This window comes from Euwallacea similis, chromosome 6 (assembly GCF_039881205.1).
Source record: "Euwallacea similis isolate ESF13 chromosome 6, ESF131.1, whole genome shotgun sequence".
In the NCBI taxonomy this organism is placed as follows: Eukaryota; Metazoa; Arthropoda; class Insecta; order Coleoptera; family Curculionidae; genus Euwallacea; species Euwallacea similis.
The window spans coordinates 7,123,143-7,145,631 of record NC_089614.1 but is presented as its reverse complement, the minus strand read 5'-3'; the positions used below and the strand labels follow the sequence as shown (position 1 = coordinate 7,145,631).

General features: G+C 32.4%; 1 protein-coding gene across 1 annotated transcript; it reads left to right on the top strand.

The window, feature by feature from the left end:
* Positions 1 to 9,517: 9,517 nt before the first annotated feature.
* On the top strand, positions 9,518 to 11,540 carry LOC136409687 (uncharacterized). The gene is made up of 3 exons (XM_066391365.1): positions 9,518 to 9,674; positions 11,119 to 11,275; positions 11,346 to 11,540. The coding sequence occupies exons 1-3, from the start codon at positions 9,648 to 9,650 to the stop codon at positions 11,492 to 11,494; spliced, it is 333 nt and encodes a 110-aa protein (XP_066247462.1). The 5' UTR covers positions 9,518 to 9,647; the 3' UTR covers positions 11,495 to 11,540.
* The last annotated feature ends 10,949 nt before the right edge of the window (positions 11,541 to 22,489 follow it).

The window sequence follows — 22,489 nt, the reverse complement described above, 5'->3', positions numbered from 1 at the left end:
GTCTTATCCTCGAAATCCAGGAGGAATAATCTTTGCTGTTAACAAATAATCTACTAACAAATTTCTCCATTCTTTTATGCAGCTATTTGCATTCCCTCCCGTTCTTCTTACATGTCTATATTATCCCTCCATATAATAAATAAAGTCCTATTTTAGTAGTTAAATCTCTCCTCTTCTTTAAAGTTTTACATTCTATATGCGTGTTTCTCGTACATTTTTCCATCTACCTCCCCTCCGTATCTTTTATCCACTCCCTCAAAAGAAAAATACCCTAAGAAATTCTGTACTATATCCCTACCTTTACTTACTATGAATACCTAATATTTTCACAGAATTACTTCACATAACATATACATCTACAATTTTATTTTATGCACATAATTCCTATATTGTGACAAAAATCATTAGTACCTTTACACTATTTCTTCTTACCTTATATAAATATTAAAATCTTCTAAAAAATTAAATATCAATACTTACAGAAATCTATCTAATTTTTCTCCTTAAAAAATAATATACACAGTTAATTTTCTATCTTAAATTACTACATCCTCCTTACCTATAACACTTAAATAATAATCACAATTTAATTTCCTACAATATCTACTAATGTAACAATATATTTTCACCATTTCTACATAAATCAATTTTAATCTTCAATGTGTAATACCTTCTGTTGTCTCTTACCTTTTAAATAAATTATTTCCAATAAGACAAATAATACTTATAATGGTGAATTTTCCAAATATCCATTAAACACCCTACCTACTATACTCACATACAAATTCAAAATAAAATTACCCTTTCCGGTAGTACGGTGCTCCAATTAAATACTCTATTTTCTCAAATATTCAATTCCAAAATAATCCATAAGTTATGGTACAATTTTTCACACAATTCCTTTTAAATTAATCAAATGTCCTTCTGATGCATCAAAATAACTAAGAAATTCCTATTCCTCTTAAGACAAAAAGCATTCTCCTAATAATCCACTTACTTGCAATCCTCCAAATCTCGATATCTCCTTCCTGCTGAAAAAATACTTTGGCTGCCTTTCTTTTTCCCTTTACTCGGCCCCAGTCAGCTTTTCGATCATTTTCACTTTTGCTGTTCTTGTAATTTCCTATTTTTGTCTTTCAAAATTCCATGTATCCAAGTAACCACCCTCTTTCCTTCCCTTATAAATCATATCCTTTTCGCTAAGAAGAAATAAATAAAGCACTATTCTTCGATAAAGCTACAATGTACTACCTTGGTATCTTTTTGCTCTTAACCTAGATTCTTTTCGGTCCTCCACTCAAAAATGTGTCTTTCCTATCGAAGAATATGAGCAATAATCCAACTTTCCTTACAAATTTTGGATAAAGTTAAGTGTGTCTACCTCTGGACCCTTGGTCATTGTTGATCTGTCGAGGAAATCCTCTATAATCTTAATGGTTTAATCTTATTTATATCAAATCTGAGGAGCAACCGACCTTCTTTCTTCCTAATGTGTAGGTTAAACGTTCGGTCCATCCTTTTAGGTTTTCTCTTGAAAATCCTCACTACTAATCTCGTACTCGTAAACCTAACCAAAAAGGTACTTGTTCCAGACCCATTCTTTCTGTGTTCCCTTTTTTAATACGTCCCTCCGTTTGCTTCCTGGAAATGTATGCTTTTAGATCTTTAATTTACCTCTTTGTTGTAATATTTCCCCATCCACGGTACCATTTCAAATTCCACTGTTAGAGTAAATTTTATGGAAAAATCCAGTATTTCTTTACTTTCTTCTTACTTTGTAAATTTGTAGATCGCAATCTTCTAATCTTGAATCCAGTAGATAATCAATTCTTTTATTTTTTAATAATTAACTTCCAAAATTTTCCATCTTCATTTACTTTTTCCAGACACTCTTGACGATCCACGAGGTTATCCCATTCTCGTCTTTTACCATTTTAACTACCTTTCCGAACCCTTAAAAGATGGAGCCACGCGAAAAACCCACCGCTTCCAAAGAAACAAGCGTATAGACATTCGCGCTTTTGCCGATTCCCACCGTCTTCATCTACTCGGGATTCGAGACCAGTTAACGGCAGCGGCGCATGTCGCCGCCATCTTTTCGGAGAGCGCCGGGAACAAAGGCCTTATTCATGCTGGCCCCATGAATAATTCCCGCGTTCCCCCGCTCTCTAAGGGGATGACTCCGATATGTCGACGTTGTCGTTCTGCCGAATCCGAAAAACGAGGTTGAAGACCCCCAAAGAGGGGTCGGCCAAACTGGCCGACTCCTCGCCAAGTTACCTGGAGGCCAATCGCCTCCACGTAACTTTGCGTCGCGTCCGTCACTTTGTCCGGGCCCTCTTTGGGCCCGGTGCCGTACAGTGTTGCCGGCTTGTGCAAAAAATCCTAAAATTTTAAGAAATTCTAACCCGGATCAAAATCCCCAGTTTCCCCTGCAAAAATTTCCCAATTCCCCCTCTCTCAAAATCATTTTCACACCTTCCCCAAATTCACGGTGAAATAGCACATTCGATCATATCTCAATTAGACAAAACCACCCCCGAGTTGTTTCGGGCAGTAAATGTGTTAAAAAACCACTAATAAATCCATCATGTATCAATTATTACCATTCCTTCCTCGGTATCCTTTACTACACGTGTTTTTGTTTCCAAATTTTCATAATAATTATTAAAACAACCATTTAAATCGAATAAATGCAAATACTCATGACCTAATAGTAATAATTGATACATCTTCGGTTTCTTAGGTGTTTTTTAACACGTTTACTGCCCGAAACACCTCGGGGATGGTTTTTCCTATTTAAAATAGGATGATAAATAATTTCCCTGAGCAATGAATTTGTTAAATGTGCTATTTAACCGTGAAATTCAAAGATCAAATGAAAATTAAAGAATTCATTTTCCTTTTGGGAGAAAAGGGAGGAACTGGCAACGTCGCAAAAAAAAACGCGAATCCTCATCTAGGTTAGAATTCCTTCAATTTTAGAACTTGCAATAATAAATCACACCATGAAATACTAAATACGGTGGCCCACCTTTTTGTAACAAAACTTTAATAGTACATAGGTAATTTTAATTTAAGAACGTTATGAAAATAACCTCATTGTTCTAAAATTTTCCACACCCGATATCTTCAAAACCAAACGTTTACGAGCCTATGTTGGTATGAAATGTTCTTCCAAGTAATTATTCTATGCACTCTTAAAGTCCTGCTACAAAAAAGCAAAAGAACAAATCGAGGTAAAAGCTGTATGATAAATCACAAAAACCTTAAGCAAACTTACCTGGAAAAATTACAACTCCTTGCAAACAAATTCAAGTAAAAGCTTCCATAAATATCAAAGTTTAAAAACAATTCACTTTATTCTTATTCAACAAATAATAAAGGCCCTTTGGAATAATTAACATCTTAATAAACAATTTTTCTTGAATACCTTTAATAAGGAAACATCATTTTTCCCAAAACATTTAGTAACGAAGTTTCTTTACGGTTTAAACATCATTTTTCCCAAAACCTTTCAATAAAACGAAAAAAAATAAATAAAAAAATTAGATATCACTCAACCTATTTAAAATCTTAGTGATTGTTCCCATCCCTACAAGAAAGTATTTGCAATTTAATACCAAACCCCAAAAGAAAGTCCCCCCTTGGAAATAAAATCCTCTTATTTTTGTATATTAACACCTTTTCTATAATCCCAGAAATATCAAGTGGTTCGTTTCCAAATTAATACACTGTTGTAATATTCGTTCAATTCTTTTCGATATAAATTACTTCTTTGATAACAATTATTTTCTTTCCTTGCATAGTAACTCTCCTTCAAATCTAATACCATAAAAATTTTAAATTCCTACCTTTTTCTGTCGCCGTCAGCAATACTTCTACCAGCAAACAGTTTTCACTTTCCGAGATGACACAATCATTTCACTGCATTCCGAGTGGACACACACACACGCACACACAATTTCACAACCTTTTGCTGTGGTTCTTGTCCTGAAAAGAAAAGAGAGGCAACTATAGTACATACGTTTTACACGAAGAATATAATATTCAATATCATTAGTTAAGCACAAGAATATTGGAATCTCACCAATCTTGCAACTCAACACTAGACAACCTCAAATTACAAGTACAAGTTGAATTAAAACAATATGATCTTTATCAAAAAGCTGCTTTACGGCGGTACCCAAAATAAGTTTTCTTTGCGTTAGAAAAAAGACAAATTTATTTAATCTGCGAATACTACAATAGTTATTGAAAGTCGACAATTACTAAAAACTCCTTTGACAATGAGTTTCTTTCTTACCTCTTAATTTCTAATTCCACGGATATTCTATGGATCAACTAAGATGACACCACTTTTATTGTTGTGCTTTTCAATTTTAAATTCCACATTTTCTTTTCAAACGCACGCTTTTAAGTTAATTTGTTAATTTCCACATTTCGATATAAATAAACAAACGAAAAACTCTTACAGTACAATTATAAAAAAATGTCATTATTGTCATGCACGATGTGCAGAAAATTATCACAAACAAGAAATCTACAAGTTTACACGAAGAAGAAATCTGCAAAAACACACCAAAAAGAAATCTGCAAAACCACACAAAGAAGAAACTTGCAACGCAGACTCCCAGATGGCGCCACACATAAAAATCTCTTCTCTCGCATCCACCATTTAATCCTAATTGGTTCTGCTATGAATACCCATTGTCTTAACGCAATTATTTCACATAACATATGCATTAAGCAATTCCAAATTTACAATTCTATTTTATACACATAACTCCTGTATCGTGATAAAAATCATTAGTACTTTTGCACTATGTGTTCTTATCTTATATACATATTAAAATCATCTAAAAAATTAAATATGAATATCTACCGAATCTCCTTAAAAATAATATATAGTCTATTTTCTATCTTAAATTACTACATATTCCTGATCCATAACACTCAAATAATAATTACGATAAAACGTTAATATTTCATAGGTAAATTTATTTTAAGAAAGTATGAAAAATAATTAAAATTTCTTCTAAAATTTTCCACACCTGATATCTTTAAAACAAAACGTTTATGAACCTATATTGGTATGAAACGTTCTTAAAAGTAATTATTCTATTCATTTTTAAAGTCTTACTACAAAAAAGTAAAAAAACAAATTAAATGTGACATCTATATAATAATTCACAACAAGCCTTAAGTGAACTTACCTGGAAAAATTATAACTACATGTAAAGAAATTCAAGTAAAAGCTTCTATAAATATCAAACTTTAAAAACAATTCGCTTTATTCTTATTTAACAATTATCATTTTTCCCAAAAAACCTTTCAAATTAGGTATCACTCAACCTTGCTACCCATTTAAAATTTAAATGGTTGTTCCCACCACTGCTAGAAAGTACTTGCAATTTAATACAAAACCCCAAAAGAAAGTCCCCCTTGAAAATTAAATCCTCTTATTTTTGTATATTAACAAGTTTTCTATAATTCCAGAAATATCAAAAGTGGTTCGTTTCCAAATTAATACACTGTTGTAATACTCGTTCAATTCATTTTCGATATAAATTACTTCTTTGATAACAATTATTTTCTTTCGTTGCATAGTAACTCTCATTCAAATCTAGCACTATAAAAATTTTAAATTCCTACCTTTTTCTGTCGCTGTCAAGAATACTTCCACTAGCAGGCAACTTGCACTTTCCTAGATATGGTACGATCTTTTTCGCTGCATTCATGGTGGAACCACAATTTCATATCTTTGGCTGCAGTTCTTGTCCTGAAAAGAAGAGACAGGCAGCTATAGTACGTATCTTTCTCCGAAGAATGTAATATTCAAAATATCATTAATTAAACACAAAAGTATTGGAATCCCACTAATCTTGCAACTCACACGAGATAACCTCCAATGACAAGTACAACTTGAGGCAAAACAATGATCTTTATGAAAAAACTTCTTTAGGACGGTACCAAAATTAAGTTTTCATTGCATTAGAAAAAAGGGATATTTATTAATAGTTTGTATGATCTGTAAGTATTAGAATAGGTATTGGAAATGGAGAATTATTGAAAACTCCTTCGGCAATGGGTTTCTTTTCTTTCTTACCTCCTAGTTCCTAATTCCACAGATATTCTATCGATCGACTAAGATGACAGCACTTTTGTTTTTTTCTTTTCAAGTTTAAATTCCACATTTTCCGTTCAAACGCACACTTTTAAGTTAATTTTCACATTTCAATTAATATGAACAAACGAAAAACTCTCACAGCACAATTACTGAAAAATGTAATTATTGTTATGCATGATGAACAGAAAATTCCTATAAACAAGAAATCTACAAATGCACACGAAACAGAAATCTGTAAAAGCACACAAAAAAGAAATCTACAAGTATACACAAAGAAAAAATTTATAACCCACGCTCCCAGATGGCGCCACGCCTTAAAAATTCTTTCGCATCCACCATTTAATCCAAATTGATCCTGCTATGAATACCCAATGTCTTAACACAATTATTTCACATAACATATGCATCAACAATTCCAAATTTACAATTCTATGTTATACACATAACTCCTGTATCGTCACAAAAATCGTTAGTACCTTTACATTATGTATTCTTATATACATATTAAAATCATCTAAAAACTTAAATATCAATACGTACAGAAATGTATCTAATTTTTCCCCTTAAAAAATAATATATCACCGGTATCTTTAAAACGACGCGTTTATGGGCCTATATTATTTTATAATTATTCTATCCACTGTTAAAGTTCTACTACAAAAAAGTAAAAGAACAAATGAATGTGAAATCTGTTTAATAATTCATGTTAAACCTTAACTGAACGTACTTGGAAGAATTACAGCTGCGTGTAAGGAAATTTAAGTAAAGGCTTCTATAAATATTAAAGTTTAAAAGCGATTAACTTTATCCTTATTTAACAAATAATAAACGCTATTTAGAATAATTAAGATCTTAATAAACAATTTTTTTCCAATACAATTGATAATAAAGCTTGTTTATACTTTGGACGTGATTTTTTTAAAATCTCTCAATGAAAGAAAAGATATTTTTGGAAAGGTAAATAAAACACCTTTCAAGTGGGGTATAATTCAAACTCCATTAGTGGATGCATGCAATTTATTAAAGAGCCCTAAAAGAATATTCCCCTTGAAAATAAAATCGACGTGTTTTGGTATATTTACGTATTTTCTGTAATCGCTAAAGGTTCGTTTTCAAATTGATATACTGTATTATAATAGTGGTTCAATTCATTTTATATATAAATTGTTTATTCGATAACAAGTTTCTTCAGTTGCATAACTTTAACTGAAGTCTAGCACTGTAAAAATTCAAATTTTTACCTTTTTACATCAACGTCAGGAATGCCTCCACTATCGAGGCTGGTAGAATCTTTTTCGCCGCGTTCTGATTGGAACGACAATTTCATATCTTTTGGCTGCAGTTTTTGTGCTAAAAAGAAGACAGGCAGCTATAGTACGTACCATTCCACGAAGAATGTAATATTTGATATCGTTAATTATACACAAGAGTATTGGAATCTCACCAATCTTGCAACTCAACACTAGACAACCTCAAATTACAAGTACAAGTTGAATCAAAACAATATGATCTTTATCAAAAAGCTGCTTTACGACGGTACCCAAAATAAGTTTTCATTGCGTTAGAAAAAAGACAAATATATTTAATCTGTGAGTACTAGAATTGTTATTGAAATTCCACAATTACTAAAAACTCCTTCGACGATGGGTTTCTTTTCTTTCTTACCTCCTAATTTCTAATTCCACAGATATTCTATCGATCGACTAAAATGATACCCCACTTTTTTTTTGCTTTTCAAGTTTAAATTCCACATTCATTTCAAACGCACGCTTTTAGGTAAATTTGTTAATTTTTACATTTTAATATAATTAAACAAACGAAAAACTTAAAGTACAATTACTAAAAAAATGTCATTATTTAATGCACGATGTACAGAAAATTACCACAAACAAGAAATCTTCAAGTACACACGAAGAAGAAATCTGTAAAGAGACTCCAAAAAGAATTCTGTAAAACCACACAAAGAAGAAACTTGCAACCCAGACTCCCAGATGGCGCTACACATAAAAAATCTCTCTTCTCTCGCATCCACCATTTAATCCTAATTGATCCTGCTATCATTTCCGTCTTCTTTCTAGAAATCCCTGTCATTCTATTATGTATGTTTCTCGTAAGTTTTTCCACCTTTATACACCTACCTCCTTTCCGTATCTTTTAGTAACGTCAATCAGCTCCCTCAAAAAGAAAATAGCCTAAAAGATTCTATTATATATCCCTCTTTTTACTTACTATGAATACCCAATATCTGAACAGAATTATTTCACATAGCATATACATCATATTAACTTAGTGTCTCGATTTATTAAATTTTAACAGACCGAAAAAATAGCATCCAAACAGTTAGAGTTCCCTGATCTACCGTTGGTAAAATTTTAAAGAGGAACAAGTTTCATGACTACAGTATATCCTTCCATCAAAAACTATTAGAGCCTAATTTGGAGATTAGAAAAACATTTTACTAGTTGGAGTTAGAAATAGAAAAAACAACCCTTGACTTTTTCAAGAAAGTATTATTCTCCGATGAATCAATTTTCACTCAAGCTGGTAGTTTAAAATGTCATAATTTTAATTATTATACAATGGAAAACTCAAAAGTAATACGGACGATGAATACGCAGCGGCAGTAAACTGTTAATGTTTGGAATAGTATTATGGATGATTTTATAATAGGGCCACATTTCTTTAACGAACATTTGAATGATGTTGAATATTTGTATTTTTTGCAAATTGATTTGTCCCAACGTTTGTAAAACATTCCTCTATTTTTGAAGGAAAATATGTGGCTGCAGATGAGCGCACTTTACGAAAAATGTCAGAGAGTACTTAAATCAAGAATTTGAAGGTAGATCTTTGAACTTGAGCATTAAAGTTAGAACCCGAACTCGAAATCAAATCCATATATAAATTTTAATAATCGTTTGGTTCGTCTAGTGAAGTAAACCTAAATGAATATCGTTAAATATCTCAAAAACTGTTAAAGCTAAAATTAGAGAAAATGAGTGAACCTTTAACACCCTAGATATAAAAAATTATCAACTTTTATATAAGACGAGTTTGAGTGATATGATTTTTACTGAAAGAATATGTGGATAAAGTTTGATCGATTAAGAGGAGGTAACCCAGTATATTATATATGACTTTGCACCCCTTGAAGCGCTCTCCTGATACACCCATGAAAATATTTTACGTGACATTATTTTCCTTACCGAAGCACCCACTTGCAAAAATATTTGGTTTAAACCAAATCGCTTCTCAAAACAACCTCAAGGTTACCTCGAGAGGTTTAAGAAAAACAGCTGACCTAGGTTCGATTTACAATTGAAAAAAAATGGCAATACTGTTTAATAAACTAATAATTAGCAAGCCAATTAGTATTGTGGAATTCCAAAATTTCTTAGGTGGTCGAGATTGGGTCGCACCTGGTGTTTAGTTGTTGTCATTCGATTTAAGATATCTAAATGGATTGTTGGCGCTTTATTTGAACATGAATTGGATCATTTTAAATGCTAAAGTGTAAATGCATGTGATCAAGATGAATCTATGGGTGAGTTTTCAAATTCAGAAACAGAGGCATAATATTCTTATGAGGGTAATATTACGCAGGATGAAAAATTTACAGCCACCATAAGATCATCAAAATACTTGTTATAAGATATTTCTTGTATTTTATTTAAGAATTTAGCAACATTCTCGCTCTTGATTTTTATTTTCAGCAAAAATTTAAATATAAATTCAGAAACTTTCAAGTTGCTAAACGTTTACAAACATTTTTCTCTAACAATAGTGCGGGTCGGTAAGCAAATTTCTCTTAGTTTACTCACTTCGCAGGCTAATCGGAGTTAGTAGAATATTATAAAACCAGTTCAGTTATGGTATACTTATTAATATATACATTAATTATAAGGTTTTTTTTGGTTCAAATGGTTTGTTTTATTAGGTGGTAAATTTGAGCGAAGGTACTTAAATTTTGGTAATTTAAGTTTTCCTTATTTTTCAAATAACTTCGCTTGGAATTATCCATACTGAAAGACGCTCTAAATGAAAGAAAAGCAGTTTAGCTTATTTTCTTAAGGCAATTACTTCATTTCGCTGAAAGTTATACGTTGTGTTTCGATCTTCCAAGAAGACCTCGTATGGGCAAAAATATTATGGAGCCACAAAACTTTCTTGAAATAAGTTTAATGATATGCTCAGTATTTTCCAGCACAACATCGAATTCGCCATGTTATCAAGAAATTTTGTGAAAACAAGATTTTTATCGAAAAATTTAAAACTTCTTGGGAAAAAAAAATTTCCTTATGTCCAGATAAAAATTCACATTTGTTCATAATATTTAGACTCTCCCCTTCTTCCTAATTATGTTGATTAAATCAAACTTCAAATTTAAAATCAAAGTTTAAAAAGAGAAAAATATGTCAGTTCTTAATTTTTGTACATACTTTACCTTTTTCTAAAACTTAACAATTCTTTTTTGAGAGGTATTATATTACGTCAACATAACTAATAACTGAAATCTAAATATATAATTCAATTTACTATATCACATAAAATAAGAAAGAGAAGCTGACCTGACACACCCCTCACATTTAAACCTAATTACATAAACAAATTCTTTCCTCAACCGCAAGTCTTCAAATGGTTTTATTTTTAGCAACCAGATGTTCTAAAAACCGTTTAGCTTCGATACAATTAAAGTTATCTAATCGAAAAAAAAACTTCTATTTGTAAAAACAATGGCATCATAGGGATATTACATGCACGTATCGAGTGTAATGCATCCCCGATAGGTTAATAGTTCCATTATTTTGCTAGATTTGCAATTTTTCCGGGCATCTCGTGGAATACCGAAAAATGAATCCCCAGATCGGCATTTTAAACGGCTTATTATAATTGGGAAAATGTCTGAGTATTCAATTCCGTTATTGATTGCAATGAAAATACTACTAAGAGGCAAATTGAAAGTCACTAAGAATTAAATACCTTCGCAGATATTCTTATTCGCCACAGCACTTTTGGCAACGAGTATCATGGTGCTTGGCACCCCAGTGACTAATATTCCAGTCTGCAGCATGCAAGAGATGAGGCTGCGAGTACGACAATCATGTGGGCAACTCAAGAGACCTTCTGATAATTTTGGGCAAAGAAGTAGGATATCATATTTTTTGTCGTAAAAAATATATTCACTTTGTTTTTTTTTTTTTTAATTCGCATGTAGGCAGAAGAAGTTACTCAGTCAGTCGAATAGAGATATCTGAACCAAGGTACTATTTCAGGATGAAAAGAGATGAAATTATAGGGATTTGCTGTCCTCCTAGTTTGATCAAACTGCACGGTAGCCGATGTGTGGAAAAGTATACGTGTTGAGATTATTTATTCTATAGTACAAAGCAAGATACCATTTTATAATGTTTATATTGAGGTTTTATACGATTTTTACATTAAAAATAATTACAAAAATTTCCATCTTATAATTTCAGTAGATATTTAAATTATTAAAATAAAAACGATATCAAGTAATATAAATTAAATTTTGCACCAATGCTATTTCTTATTGCAGCTCAAACTATGGCCTGTTAGTCATCCAGTAGCATAGCTGCCGGTCCGTAAATTCGCAATATGCAAAAAAAAATTTACCAAAGCTTAAAAATCTGACATGAAACCATTAATAAAATCTGAAAATTTAATGATACATAAATGGTTCAATGACATAGCCGACAATGATTAAAGCTATAGAAAAAGTCCAACACCTTCAGCTGAACGAATTACTACTCAGCCAAAGGTGGCAGCTATGGCATTAAAATATTCACATATCATTTGATAATTCGGACACTAAATCATTCTTTTAAACTTAAATTTAATATTTGGAGAGCTATATGAGCTTAAATTGAAGATAAACCTATAACGGCTCATTATTTAAATTTTGTAAATCACTACACTTTATGCACTTCTGCTCTGTGGATGGTAAAGTAGAGGTATATTTCAGAACATCTGGAAAAGATTAATGCCCTATAATCTTTCAATTAATAACACGAAGTGAAAAGAGTTTTGGTGATAACACAAAATGATAGAGACATAAGAAAATTGTAGTAAAATGAAGATTTCAATAAATCAACGGAAAAAACAAATTCAGCGGGTTTTTCCCATGAATAAAACACAGGTTGAACTCTAACTGCTTGATATACAACCCTCATATTGACCTCCAATTCTTCCCATTATTTTAAAGTTTAAGTTAAACCACCCAATTGCACTCAATTTGATGGGCACCCCCGGCACTTCCTGACCAATGAAATTTTTATTTACCAACTTTATTAAACATTCGACAAACGACTTAACAACGTGCTCCATGGTGCTAAATTAATTGTTTAAGGTTTTTTATGACACTATTTAACAAATAAAGTATTTTAGATAACTCACTAGGAGTATAAAAAGATAAGTAACGTCACGTATAATTTATTTCCACCCAATCGTGAGTACTGTCGAAAGTCCAGTGTTGCTATGTGTTCATCGTATTGTATTAGGGTAAATGTTTTAAATACTAACTTATTATATATACTTTTATTTATTTATTATATGTACTACCAACAAGGAACAAAGTGAAGTAAAAGATCTACACCAGTTACCTTTATAAGTGTTAATATCTATGATTTAACATTTTTGGAGTAAAATAGTTTTTTTTTATAGTTGTTGAGTGCTGTCCAAATTCGTGATGTATATCTTGGGACATTGAAAACCGTTAAGGATCCAGAGAAGGTTAAATGACCAATATTTTAGAGAATTTTATAAAGAAGTCTTATACACTTTAAAAATTATTTTCAATTTTACCTTTTTCCCGAAAAATTATTCGAAAAATATGGATATTTATCATTAACGCCAAATTTGAATTTATTTTTCGAGTATTTGATTGAACTATATCAGTTTAGTTTATGGACGCCTTGTATAGTATACAGAACGGATCAAAAGTCCTTTAGAAAGCTGTTAATGAAGCTGAAAACTGTTAGTCGACAGACAACAGAACAAGAATTGCTTAAGGGAGTGATTTAAGTTTATCACAAAAATATTCAACCATTCAAAAATTAAAGAAAGAGTATCACACCTTGGTCCTCATTGTATAATTTTTGTAATGAGTGCCTGTCAGAATTGTTTTAATAATCCTCAAGGTATTTTCAAACTAAAAACTTCCAACCTAAAAATATAAAATCGGCTTATAAATCGGTGAAGAAAGGTGCAAAAACCCTTTTTCATCCTTGACAATTTTTTGATAACAGAACGTGTGCCTATCTGTATCCGCACAAACATTTCCCATCCTGGTCTCTATTATTAACCCTCGAGGGTTGATGTGATATTTAATTCAACACGAGAGTTTCTTCTTAAACCATTACAATAAGAAAAAACCAACCTCCATAAACTAAATGAAAACATAAAATAAAAAATTCAGTAAGTGGGGTATGTATAAAAAACGTAGACAAATATACGACGACATTTTTTTGCCCTAGAGGAGTTATATTTGGGGGTCTCTTTGGTGTACGTGATATTGTCGCTATGGAGTATGGGGACATCATATTTCATATTATCAAAGACAATGGTGATTGCAAAAATTTTATCTACTTTAATGCATTCCTAGGCATAACTAATATGGACGTTGATGTCCGAATGGCTCAATAAATTTTATTGGTAATGGCTGATGATAACACATGGAATGTGATGGTGTCTATAATGCATTTACATTGGTATTTAATAGGGTCACTACTAAATATTCCAAAGTCCCTTGAATCCATTTATATAACTGGCATAAAGGGGGTGTTGATTTAAAAATTAGTTTTACCCCCTGTAAATCCACTTAAAGCATTTTGCGTCCATTTTAAAACCGTAAAGTTAGAGACAAAGATACCACCCTTGGAGTAATTTGAGCTCCTAGATATTCCATACGTGAGGGAAACCTCTGATATTAAAGCACATGTCTATAATAAGGAAATTTCGCATTAGCCCTGTAAGTGACTGGACTTAAATTTTGCTGCTAGTAAGGATAGTTCAGTTGCGGGGATGGTATTGCAAAAACTCGCCATTAAGAAAGTGCTGTCAGAAATAGGGGTCGACATTTAGCTGGGAGTTGTGGACGCGTCGACCGGAAGCGCACACACAATTCTTCTGACTTTCGATTTATTATATGACCAGAAAAATGGAATTTCACGTGGGGGTTTTTCATTTCTTTAAAAATCGCACCACAATTACAATAAAAACCTTTTTCCTCATGGGAATTCATTGTCGTCTTGTTAGAATCATGTGAACGAGAGTGCGAAAGTGTTAACGCGACAATATCGCGCAAAAAGTGTTAAAAGGGGGTGCAAAGGGCCATAATAATTCACCCACCAAACCCTTTAGATTTAACTTTAAATACAGAAGAGCTGTTTTAAATTCGTTTTAAACTGATTTTACATGACATAAATAAATATACAGCATTATCTCGAAAGTTAATGAATTTCTAGTAAAAAGTATTCCAAACCAATTTGAAAAAATGTCGAGTGCATTTCTTCAGCTCAAACATGGGTAGGTATCTCAATTATCAAATTTTAAACATCAGATTTTCCTAGATATTTCTGGAAGTTATAGGATTTTTCTAATCCTAAAGCCAATTTTAAATTAGCATTAATTGCGCAACTTTGCCCTAACTTAATCAACCTTGTATCTTTTCAAATTACGGAGGTACTCATGCTTGAGTTCGAAAAATGGTGTCTTGTTTACGGTGTGCCATACCAACAATATAATCGCATTCAATCATTGACAAACTAAAAACTTTACAAAAACTTAATACCTCTTTGGAGTCTATTAAAAGAAACTCTATAAAGAACTATTTTCAGTTTTCCGTTAAGTAATACTTGAAATACAAGGAAGAATTGACAATAGCCAATTGCCAAAAATCACACTTATGCTGGAGGCAAGTGAAGATGGTTCCTAACGAGTTCAAAAAACGAGGTCCAAATGCCTACCTTAGTTTATTCTATCAACGATTTCCCTGTATTCCGTAAAACCCACGAAAAATGGCCACCCTGTACATAATACATGGAAGGTTGATCCACTTTTTTGGGGTGGCCTCGCCAACTTAATTAGCTTCCACTTTACAAATCCCCTTGAAATACATTTTTAAGTCCGGTCACCCTCATCTGGAACGATAATCAGATTTCGAATGCATCCCCAAAGCAGCTCCTCTTTATCATTTTACTTTACTAAACTTAATGCAATTTAAGGATTCTTTGTAACAATAATGAAGCCATCTCTTTTGATCTTTCGTTAAATATTGCCGATTTAATTTGGGTCTCGTTTCTTTTAGAATTTGGATTTTTTCCGGATACGTCCCTGCTGAAGACATTGAGTGCAAACCACTGAATGCACATCGCGTATATCAGTATTTCAATTTCGGAATGGTTGTGCTATATACACATGGGGATTTCTTCTTGATGATTGATGTCTATATGAGAACTTGCAATGCTTTTAGGTTTTCGGTTTGGAACAATCTTAAAAAATTACTTTGCTATACCTTTTATAATAAATTGCAATAAAGGACGCCATTCCTCGGTCATTTCAACATGTTTCGCATGGAAGGAACGTGTTTATGTAAATTAACGAGACATTCACAGAAAGTGGATCGTGCATGTAAACGATAAAAACGCTATATATACGAATCAAGATTTTCTTAAGTAATAATAAAATGAAAATTAAAATATTTATGTAAAACGTAAGTTCATTTTCATACAAAATTAAGCGATTATGGATTAATTTACGAGGGAGATAAGTGGGTTTTCAAGGGGCCACGCAACTACGTGCAAAATATGCAGCGGAACTGTTTGAAATTGGCAATAAAATTATAAATCACGCACTTTATGCAGGTCATTATTACAAGTTTTTGTTACATTGGAACCACAAGGTACATGTAGGTTCTTTAGCGAGAACCAGCAGAATTAGACGAAATCCTTAAAATGCCGACATTAACATTTTTTTGACTTATTAGAAACTATGAAAATATGAACCGGTTGTACTTCCTACGATATGCCAAACGAATTCTTTAGATATAACAGTAATTACTTCTAAATGTATCTCAAACTTCGATGTTAAACACAACAGATAGATATTTCCTTGGAAAAACTCATCTACATATGTATGTATATCCACTTAGCTTGCTAACTGAACCATAGTGGTGATTGAATGTTTAATCGAATAGTTGGTAGTGCAATTGTGCGGAAAGTGACTTAAAAATTGAAGAAATGCCTTCAAAATTTCTCAGCTACCTCAAGCTGATCAAGTCCAAGCCCAAGAAAGATGAAAAGGCTGATGTCATTCCAATATTTCTTGTGTACCAGATAAAATCACACAATAGAGCGGTTCCCTCTGAAGACCAAATCAAATTCTTAATTAATATCTAAGGCGGGACCAAACTAGTCGTGGTGATTTAGGATTTCGTTCAGCCAGAGTACAAAACAAAAAACACGATACAAAAAAAAGTTTGAACTTGAAGACGCTGAGAAGGAGAATTTATATGAATCCATGATCTCCAAGAAAAAAAATAAAAAGGACTCAGAAAGTCAACTGCTGCTACCTCAATATGGCCCATTTGAACATGAGAATCTATGTGCCCGAAATGCCGGGAAATCGTACGAAACATCAGCTTTCAAGACAATGACGACTTAATAGAAATTATTACAAACATCATCACCATTATAAATCCAGTTAAAAGTTCACACTGAGGGACTTCTAAACACTAGCGAAGAAATCCAAAAACAGAAGCTGAAGCCAAGAAGGGCTTTGGGGAACCCCGCGGAGAGTTAGGTATGTGTGCTTCTGAGAAGTTGTAGTACAAGCAGATGGTGGATGAGAAAGCCAAGATTTGGATGCCATACTTTAAGAAGGCCGTCACCACCAACATGGCGGAAGACTTAATTCGTCAAGGAGACATGAATGGATTTAACGACTGTGTTATATACGAATTCATAGATTTTTTGTAAACCTAAAGATATTTTTGAGCATAACGTAGAGGAAGTGGCAGACGTCAAAGACACAGTGGATTTGGAGGAGGCGGCCCTTAGAAAGGAGGCAGAGAATAAACTGATACATAGAAAACTGAGGAACCTCAAGGTAAATCGGCTGAAACGACGGATGCAGAAGAGGTAAGATATTTTAGTTCATTGTCTGAGAACAGAAAATTTTGAAATAAATTATCCTATAGGTGTGGCTAATGGATTAATGGGCAAGCTCACAGGAATAGTACTTCAGTTACCGCTGGACTTATCATATTATAGTTGCTTTTGCTATTGATTGCTTTTAAGCAAAATAAAAAATAAAAAAAATATATTAATATTAAATATTATGTAGATTTAATTACTATTGCTTTCATAGTTATTTTATTATGGTTTTGTAGTATTATCGCATTTCAACTTAAATAAATATTTTATTTCAATGATGGCTTCAGAAAAAATGTATATAATACAAATAAATTATGATGCCAAAAAATTATTTCTTTAACTCATCCAAAGTCTTCGAAGCCTTATCATGTTTTTAACTTATGCTAGATCACTGTAAAGCCTGCTATTTTCATATACAACGAATCTCTAGTTCTCTATACTTGCTGTTTATTACCTACTTTTGTTTCACTCATAACTTTAACCATCGATCTTTATTCAGATCTTACGATATTATCTTATAAAAGAAGACTAGTCCCCGCCCAACTTTTCTAAACGCTATTTTTCCAATTTTTATCACACTTCTAGAACATACAAAAAATGAGCCAATCCTAGCGATGTATAACCAAAGCTTAATAGTGTCAGTATACATGCAAATCACCACTTAAAGCATTGTCAACGCAAAGTATTCGAAATTACTGACATGCCTGCCTCTAAGCGTGCTCAAAGCCACATGAAGGGCCCTAGTTTCTCCAAGGAAAGGGGAAAGAGTCGTTCTTCCCACAAAGAATATAAGAAGAGCTCTAAAAAGTGTGTTAAAAATTTCATATATATTTTGAATAAGAATATCATATGGTCTTTACGCTCAATGTTTCTTGCAATGGGAAAATAGACGAAAAAAAAGTTGTTAGTATTCAAAAACTACTTGAGAAATATGCACTAGATGCCAAAAGTGAGTCAACTTTATATAATCAGTGCTAAAACATCTATGTGTTTATTATTTATTTTAGCAATATATACACGATGAGAAGTTGTCAAAGTTCAAATTTATTTATGTGAAAAATATGCATCATGTTTCCAATCATGTTTGTCAAAATTCAAATACATTTTAAAGGCTCTTGTCAATTTATACGTATTTCTAACATTATTTTCATCAGATATATGTGCATACAAAGTACCAAATGTATCAAATACGCTATTCCAAAAATTCTAACTATTTCTTATCAGTTTAAAAGATTGCATTAAGGTCTCTCATTACCTCTAATAGTTCACTGCTTCTTTGATCTTGGGCGATTTCTCGCTGAATTGGCTTTGAATGTGAATTCAGCTAGAACCGTCCTTGTTTAGTTGAAATATACAGGATGTGTGTACAGCTCTAAAAAGGCTTTCTCTGTTGACTAAGAGGCCAGACTTCTATGAACCCAGTTAGTACTCTAAAAAGATTCATGGTGTAAGCTCAGTTTCTCTCAGAGCGTCTAAAAGTGAATATTCCAATAATCCCTCATTTTGCAATATACATTTTGTTTCTAAATATCGCTCAAACATAAAAATGTTTCGGCTCTATCTAAATTTGCTATTTGATTCATTACCGCGTATAATAAACCGATGTTTCAAAGCTCAGTTTCCTGTTACGATGGAAATTTTATGTTTTCCGCCATATTTTATACAAAAATGTTCCTAAGTGTCTGCCGGGAAATAAAGTTTAGCATAAAGCATGCAATAAGCACTTTGAAGTTTATAAAGTTAGCTTGTGTGTAAGCTAATAAAACTCCACTGTATCAATTTCCATTCGGGCAACAAGGCAGGAGAAAACAAACAAGTTTGCAATTTTTTTACAAAACTCAATTTACTGACAAATTTAGTTAACTGTGAAGTAAATTAGCCGGCTTTGTGTTATGCAAATGCTTAATTAAAATTAGTTAGGCATTTGCTGAAAATGCACTATTTTGAAGTGTATTCGATTTCAACGACACAAGATACTTCTCATGCAGTTATCCCTAATTGTAAAGACTCTGGCATGAATCATCGCATCGGGTCACACTCTTTTTGGGGTCGCAAATTTTGTCTCCTACCCTTGTAATACGTCAAACCGAATGCACGTACTGTTTGTGACACGTGATTCATGATAAATATGCTGATGGGTCCGTATATGCTTTTTTGCTTCACGTTGAATCATGAAGTGGAAAGGGCCTTTGGAATACTAAGTGGCAACAGCTCATTATTTTTTTTATAAGCTAAAAATATGTAAATATTAGCTTGAAGCTGGGAGTTTTATTATACCATAGGCCAGGAAAATTAAATTTAATTTTTGAGCCAGGTATGTAAACGGTTTAACTTAATGAAGTGAAATTTTTAAAATATCCGGTTCGCATTGGCACGAGAGAACTCTTCAAAATGCCCTTTGTAAATTCGATTCAAGTGTGCCTAAAGCTGGATTAAATTACTGCCATAATTTTTTTATTTCATTTTTCCTGCAATTTCAAAAGTAAATTTAACCCTCACAATAGTTATTATTATTTAACACATTTGAGAGAAGAATCTTAGATACTCTCATTTGAATATTCCGAATTTGCAATGACAATGAAATAACTTCAGGTTAGTACGTTTTGTAGTGGAAACTCTGAAAGAAAACTCAAAAAATTCATAGTATCGAAATTGCGAAGTGTCGATCAAAGACAAACATGATCAGCATATCAAGAAATTGTGGTCAGCAAAAAATTTGCGATATCACTAAAGATAGAGAATTAGCTGTTTGATAATATTTTATTATAGGTGCTAGGATTCCACTGATATGAAGTGTTCGATTTCTAATTTCTTTATACATGGGCATACTTGATCGGGAAATAATTTAATGAGATAATTTAATATAGACAATTTAATAAGATAGTAAATATTTTATCTGTAAATTTTTTTTTACAATCTTTGACCCGAACGTTTGCAAGGTTCTTTAACATCTACTAAGATATCATTTACCTCTTCAAAATTGGGTAATTTAGTAGTGTCAATCCTAACAACTCAGTCTATGGAAAAAATTTTCATCAAAAGTGACAACGTACCTAAACTGACACTTTTATGCTTCTTCTCTGGTTGAGCAGTAGATGGTTCTGTGACTTAATTAATGATAATGAAGCCTGAAAATATGATGTTAAATAATTAGGATATAGCCCCCCATTCATATTTGCCACATATAATGCGTAAGTTAAAGATAAATTTATTTTCTTTTCTTCGACTAATTTTCTTTATAGACAATGGCATCCATCATCCTTTCCAAATTAGAGCAAACCGCATTGCTGTAAATCGAAGAATGAGGCACCAGGTGCCTCAGTTCCATCTAAGGAACCTATTCGTGATTCAAATAATGCTGCTGTGGAATGATCTTTTTCTTGATTGTGGTGATTCCAATGTTGAAGATGTAGTTGCAGTTTACGAAAGACAAGATTACAAAGGACGTTGACGTTATAGTTGCCCAAATTTACAATAGCTCTGTGCTTTTATGAATAGAAGTTTGAATTTGTGTCAGTGGTTTCTTTTCCATTAAGTCGGGATAAGATTTCCTTTGTCTCATTTTATCTTAGCCGCCTCTGCCTTTGACAGTCTAATTATCCTAGAACTAAAATGCCAAATATTGCAAAACCTCCAAGTTCTAATTATAACGCTCAATATCTAACTGGAAAAGTAATTTTTAAGGAATAATTATCAAGGGAATTAATTAATCATTTCCAAGGTAGTTTTAATCAGAAATTGAGGTACAATAATCCTTAAGAAATTTCCTGTTGCATCCAGATTTAAATAATCTTGTCATCTTGGTAGAGGATAAATATTCTACACCTAGGGTAGGTTTTTACCCTCTTAAACCTAGTCCCAAAGCGTCAGACAAAGATCTTAATATTTCAGTGTTTCACATTAAGGAAGTATAGTGTAGTGCACTCACATTTATCCTAATAATAAAATAACCGACGCTCGTTCCAGGGATATTTTTCTTGGAGCAAAACTCTGGAACTGGCTAATACGGAAAAGTCAAAAAAATTCTTCCGTGGTTTAAGAATTTATGACACCACGTAAGGGAGGAGCGTTCACTCGAAAATATCTAATTAACCTTTAAATTTTAAAGCCGGCTTTTAGGTTTAAAGTGTTATATAGTCCAGAGTTAAACTAAGATACCGTTAAAATGCTTTTGGGGCTCGGACTTTTATTCCTGCGGTTATATTCCGAATTTTACTTCTAAATTTAATAAACATGCATTCTCGTTAGAGTAAAGCTTAATTAGTTCTGCTAAAATGAACATTTAGAGTTTTAATATGACAGGGTAATTTTTTCTTTTAATTTGTTCTTGTTGTGAAACGGCATCAAAAAGTCTCTCAGATAATGCTTGTTTCATTTACGGCAAAAACACTACTTAAATAATTCCGTTTCAAATGATTTAAGTAAATGTATTTTTCAAAAAAGTAGTGTTGGGAACAAAATGGTGAATGAGAAGGAAGTTCTACAAATAGTTCAAATTAAATTTAATAGATGATATTTTTATGAATCGGTATTAGAGATCTTTAAAAACAATTTGGATATTGCACCTCATCTTAACTAACTCTATTCTTTTTCTCCGAGTTCCAGCAAATACAGTAGCTATAGAAAATTACGGAAATTAATAATCAAAGAGTCATCCTTACCTTTCTTTATCCCCCTCTATATGAATCTAAATTGAGTTATTACATAGATCGGTAAAACATCACTATAACGTTATTGGTAGATTACTAAGCTCTAATATTGCTCTGAGGGTGTATGTTCAACTATGCTTTATCTACTTACTTTCATATTAATTAGCATGGAGCACAGATAAATATAGAAAAATGTTATGCAATCCAACAGTTGCACATATCCCTTATAATACTATAATCCGTCATTGTTATTACAGTACAAAACTGACACCTATCAATTTATCTTAACACCGACCCTCGCATTACTTCCTGTAATAGGAAACCGTGGTAAAAATTGTAATTCAGCTACCATTGAAGTGAAATTATTCATATCAGTAACTCCCAAAGATGATGAATTGATTGCTCATTATCATTATTATCTACTACGGGCAAATAATAGGTAATTTCGAGTGGGTGTTAAACCAATTCGCGGGGTGGCTATTGATTTTTATGGGAACACCCTTAAACACAGTCCTCCCTGATTAGGTACCAGGCCTTCT

Bases quoted from the DNA above. Each gene is read 5' to 3' on its own strand.
- LOC136409687 (XM_066391365.1), top strand. From the start codon at position 9,648: ATGCATGTGATCAAGATGAATCTATGG. The intron at 9,675-11,118 runs GTGAGTTTTCAA...ATACCTTCGCAG, and splicing joins TGATCAAGATGAATCTATGG to ATATTCTTATTCGCCACAGC. The intron at 11,276-11,345 runs GTAGGATATCAT...ATTCGCATGTAG, and splicing joins TGATAATTTTGGGCAAAGAA to GCAGAAGAAGTTACTCAGTC.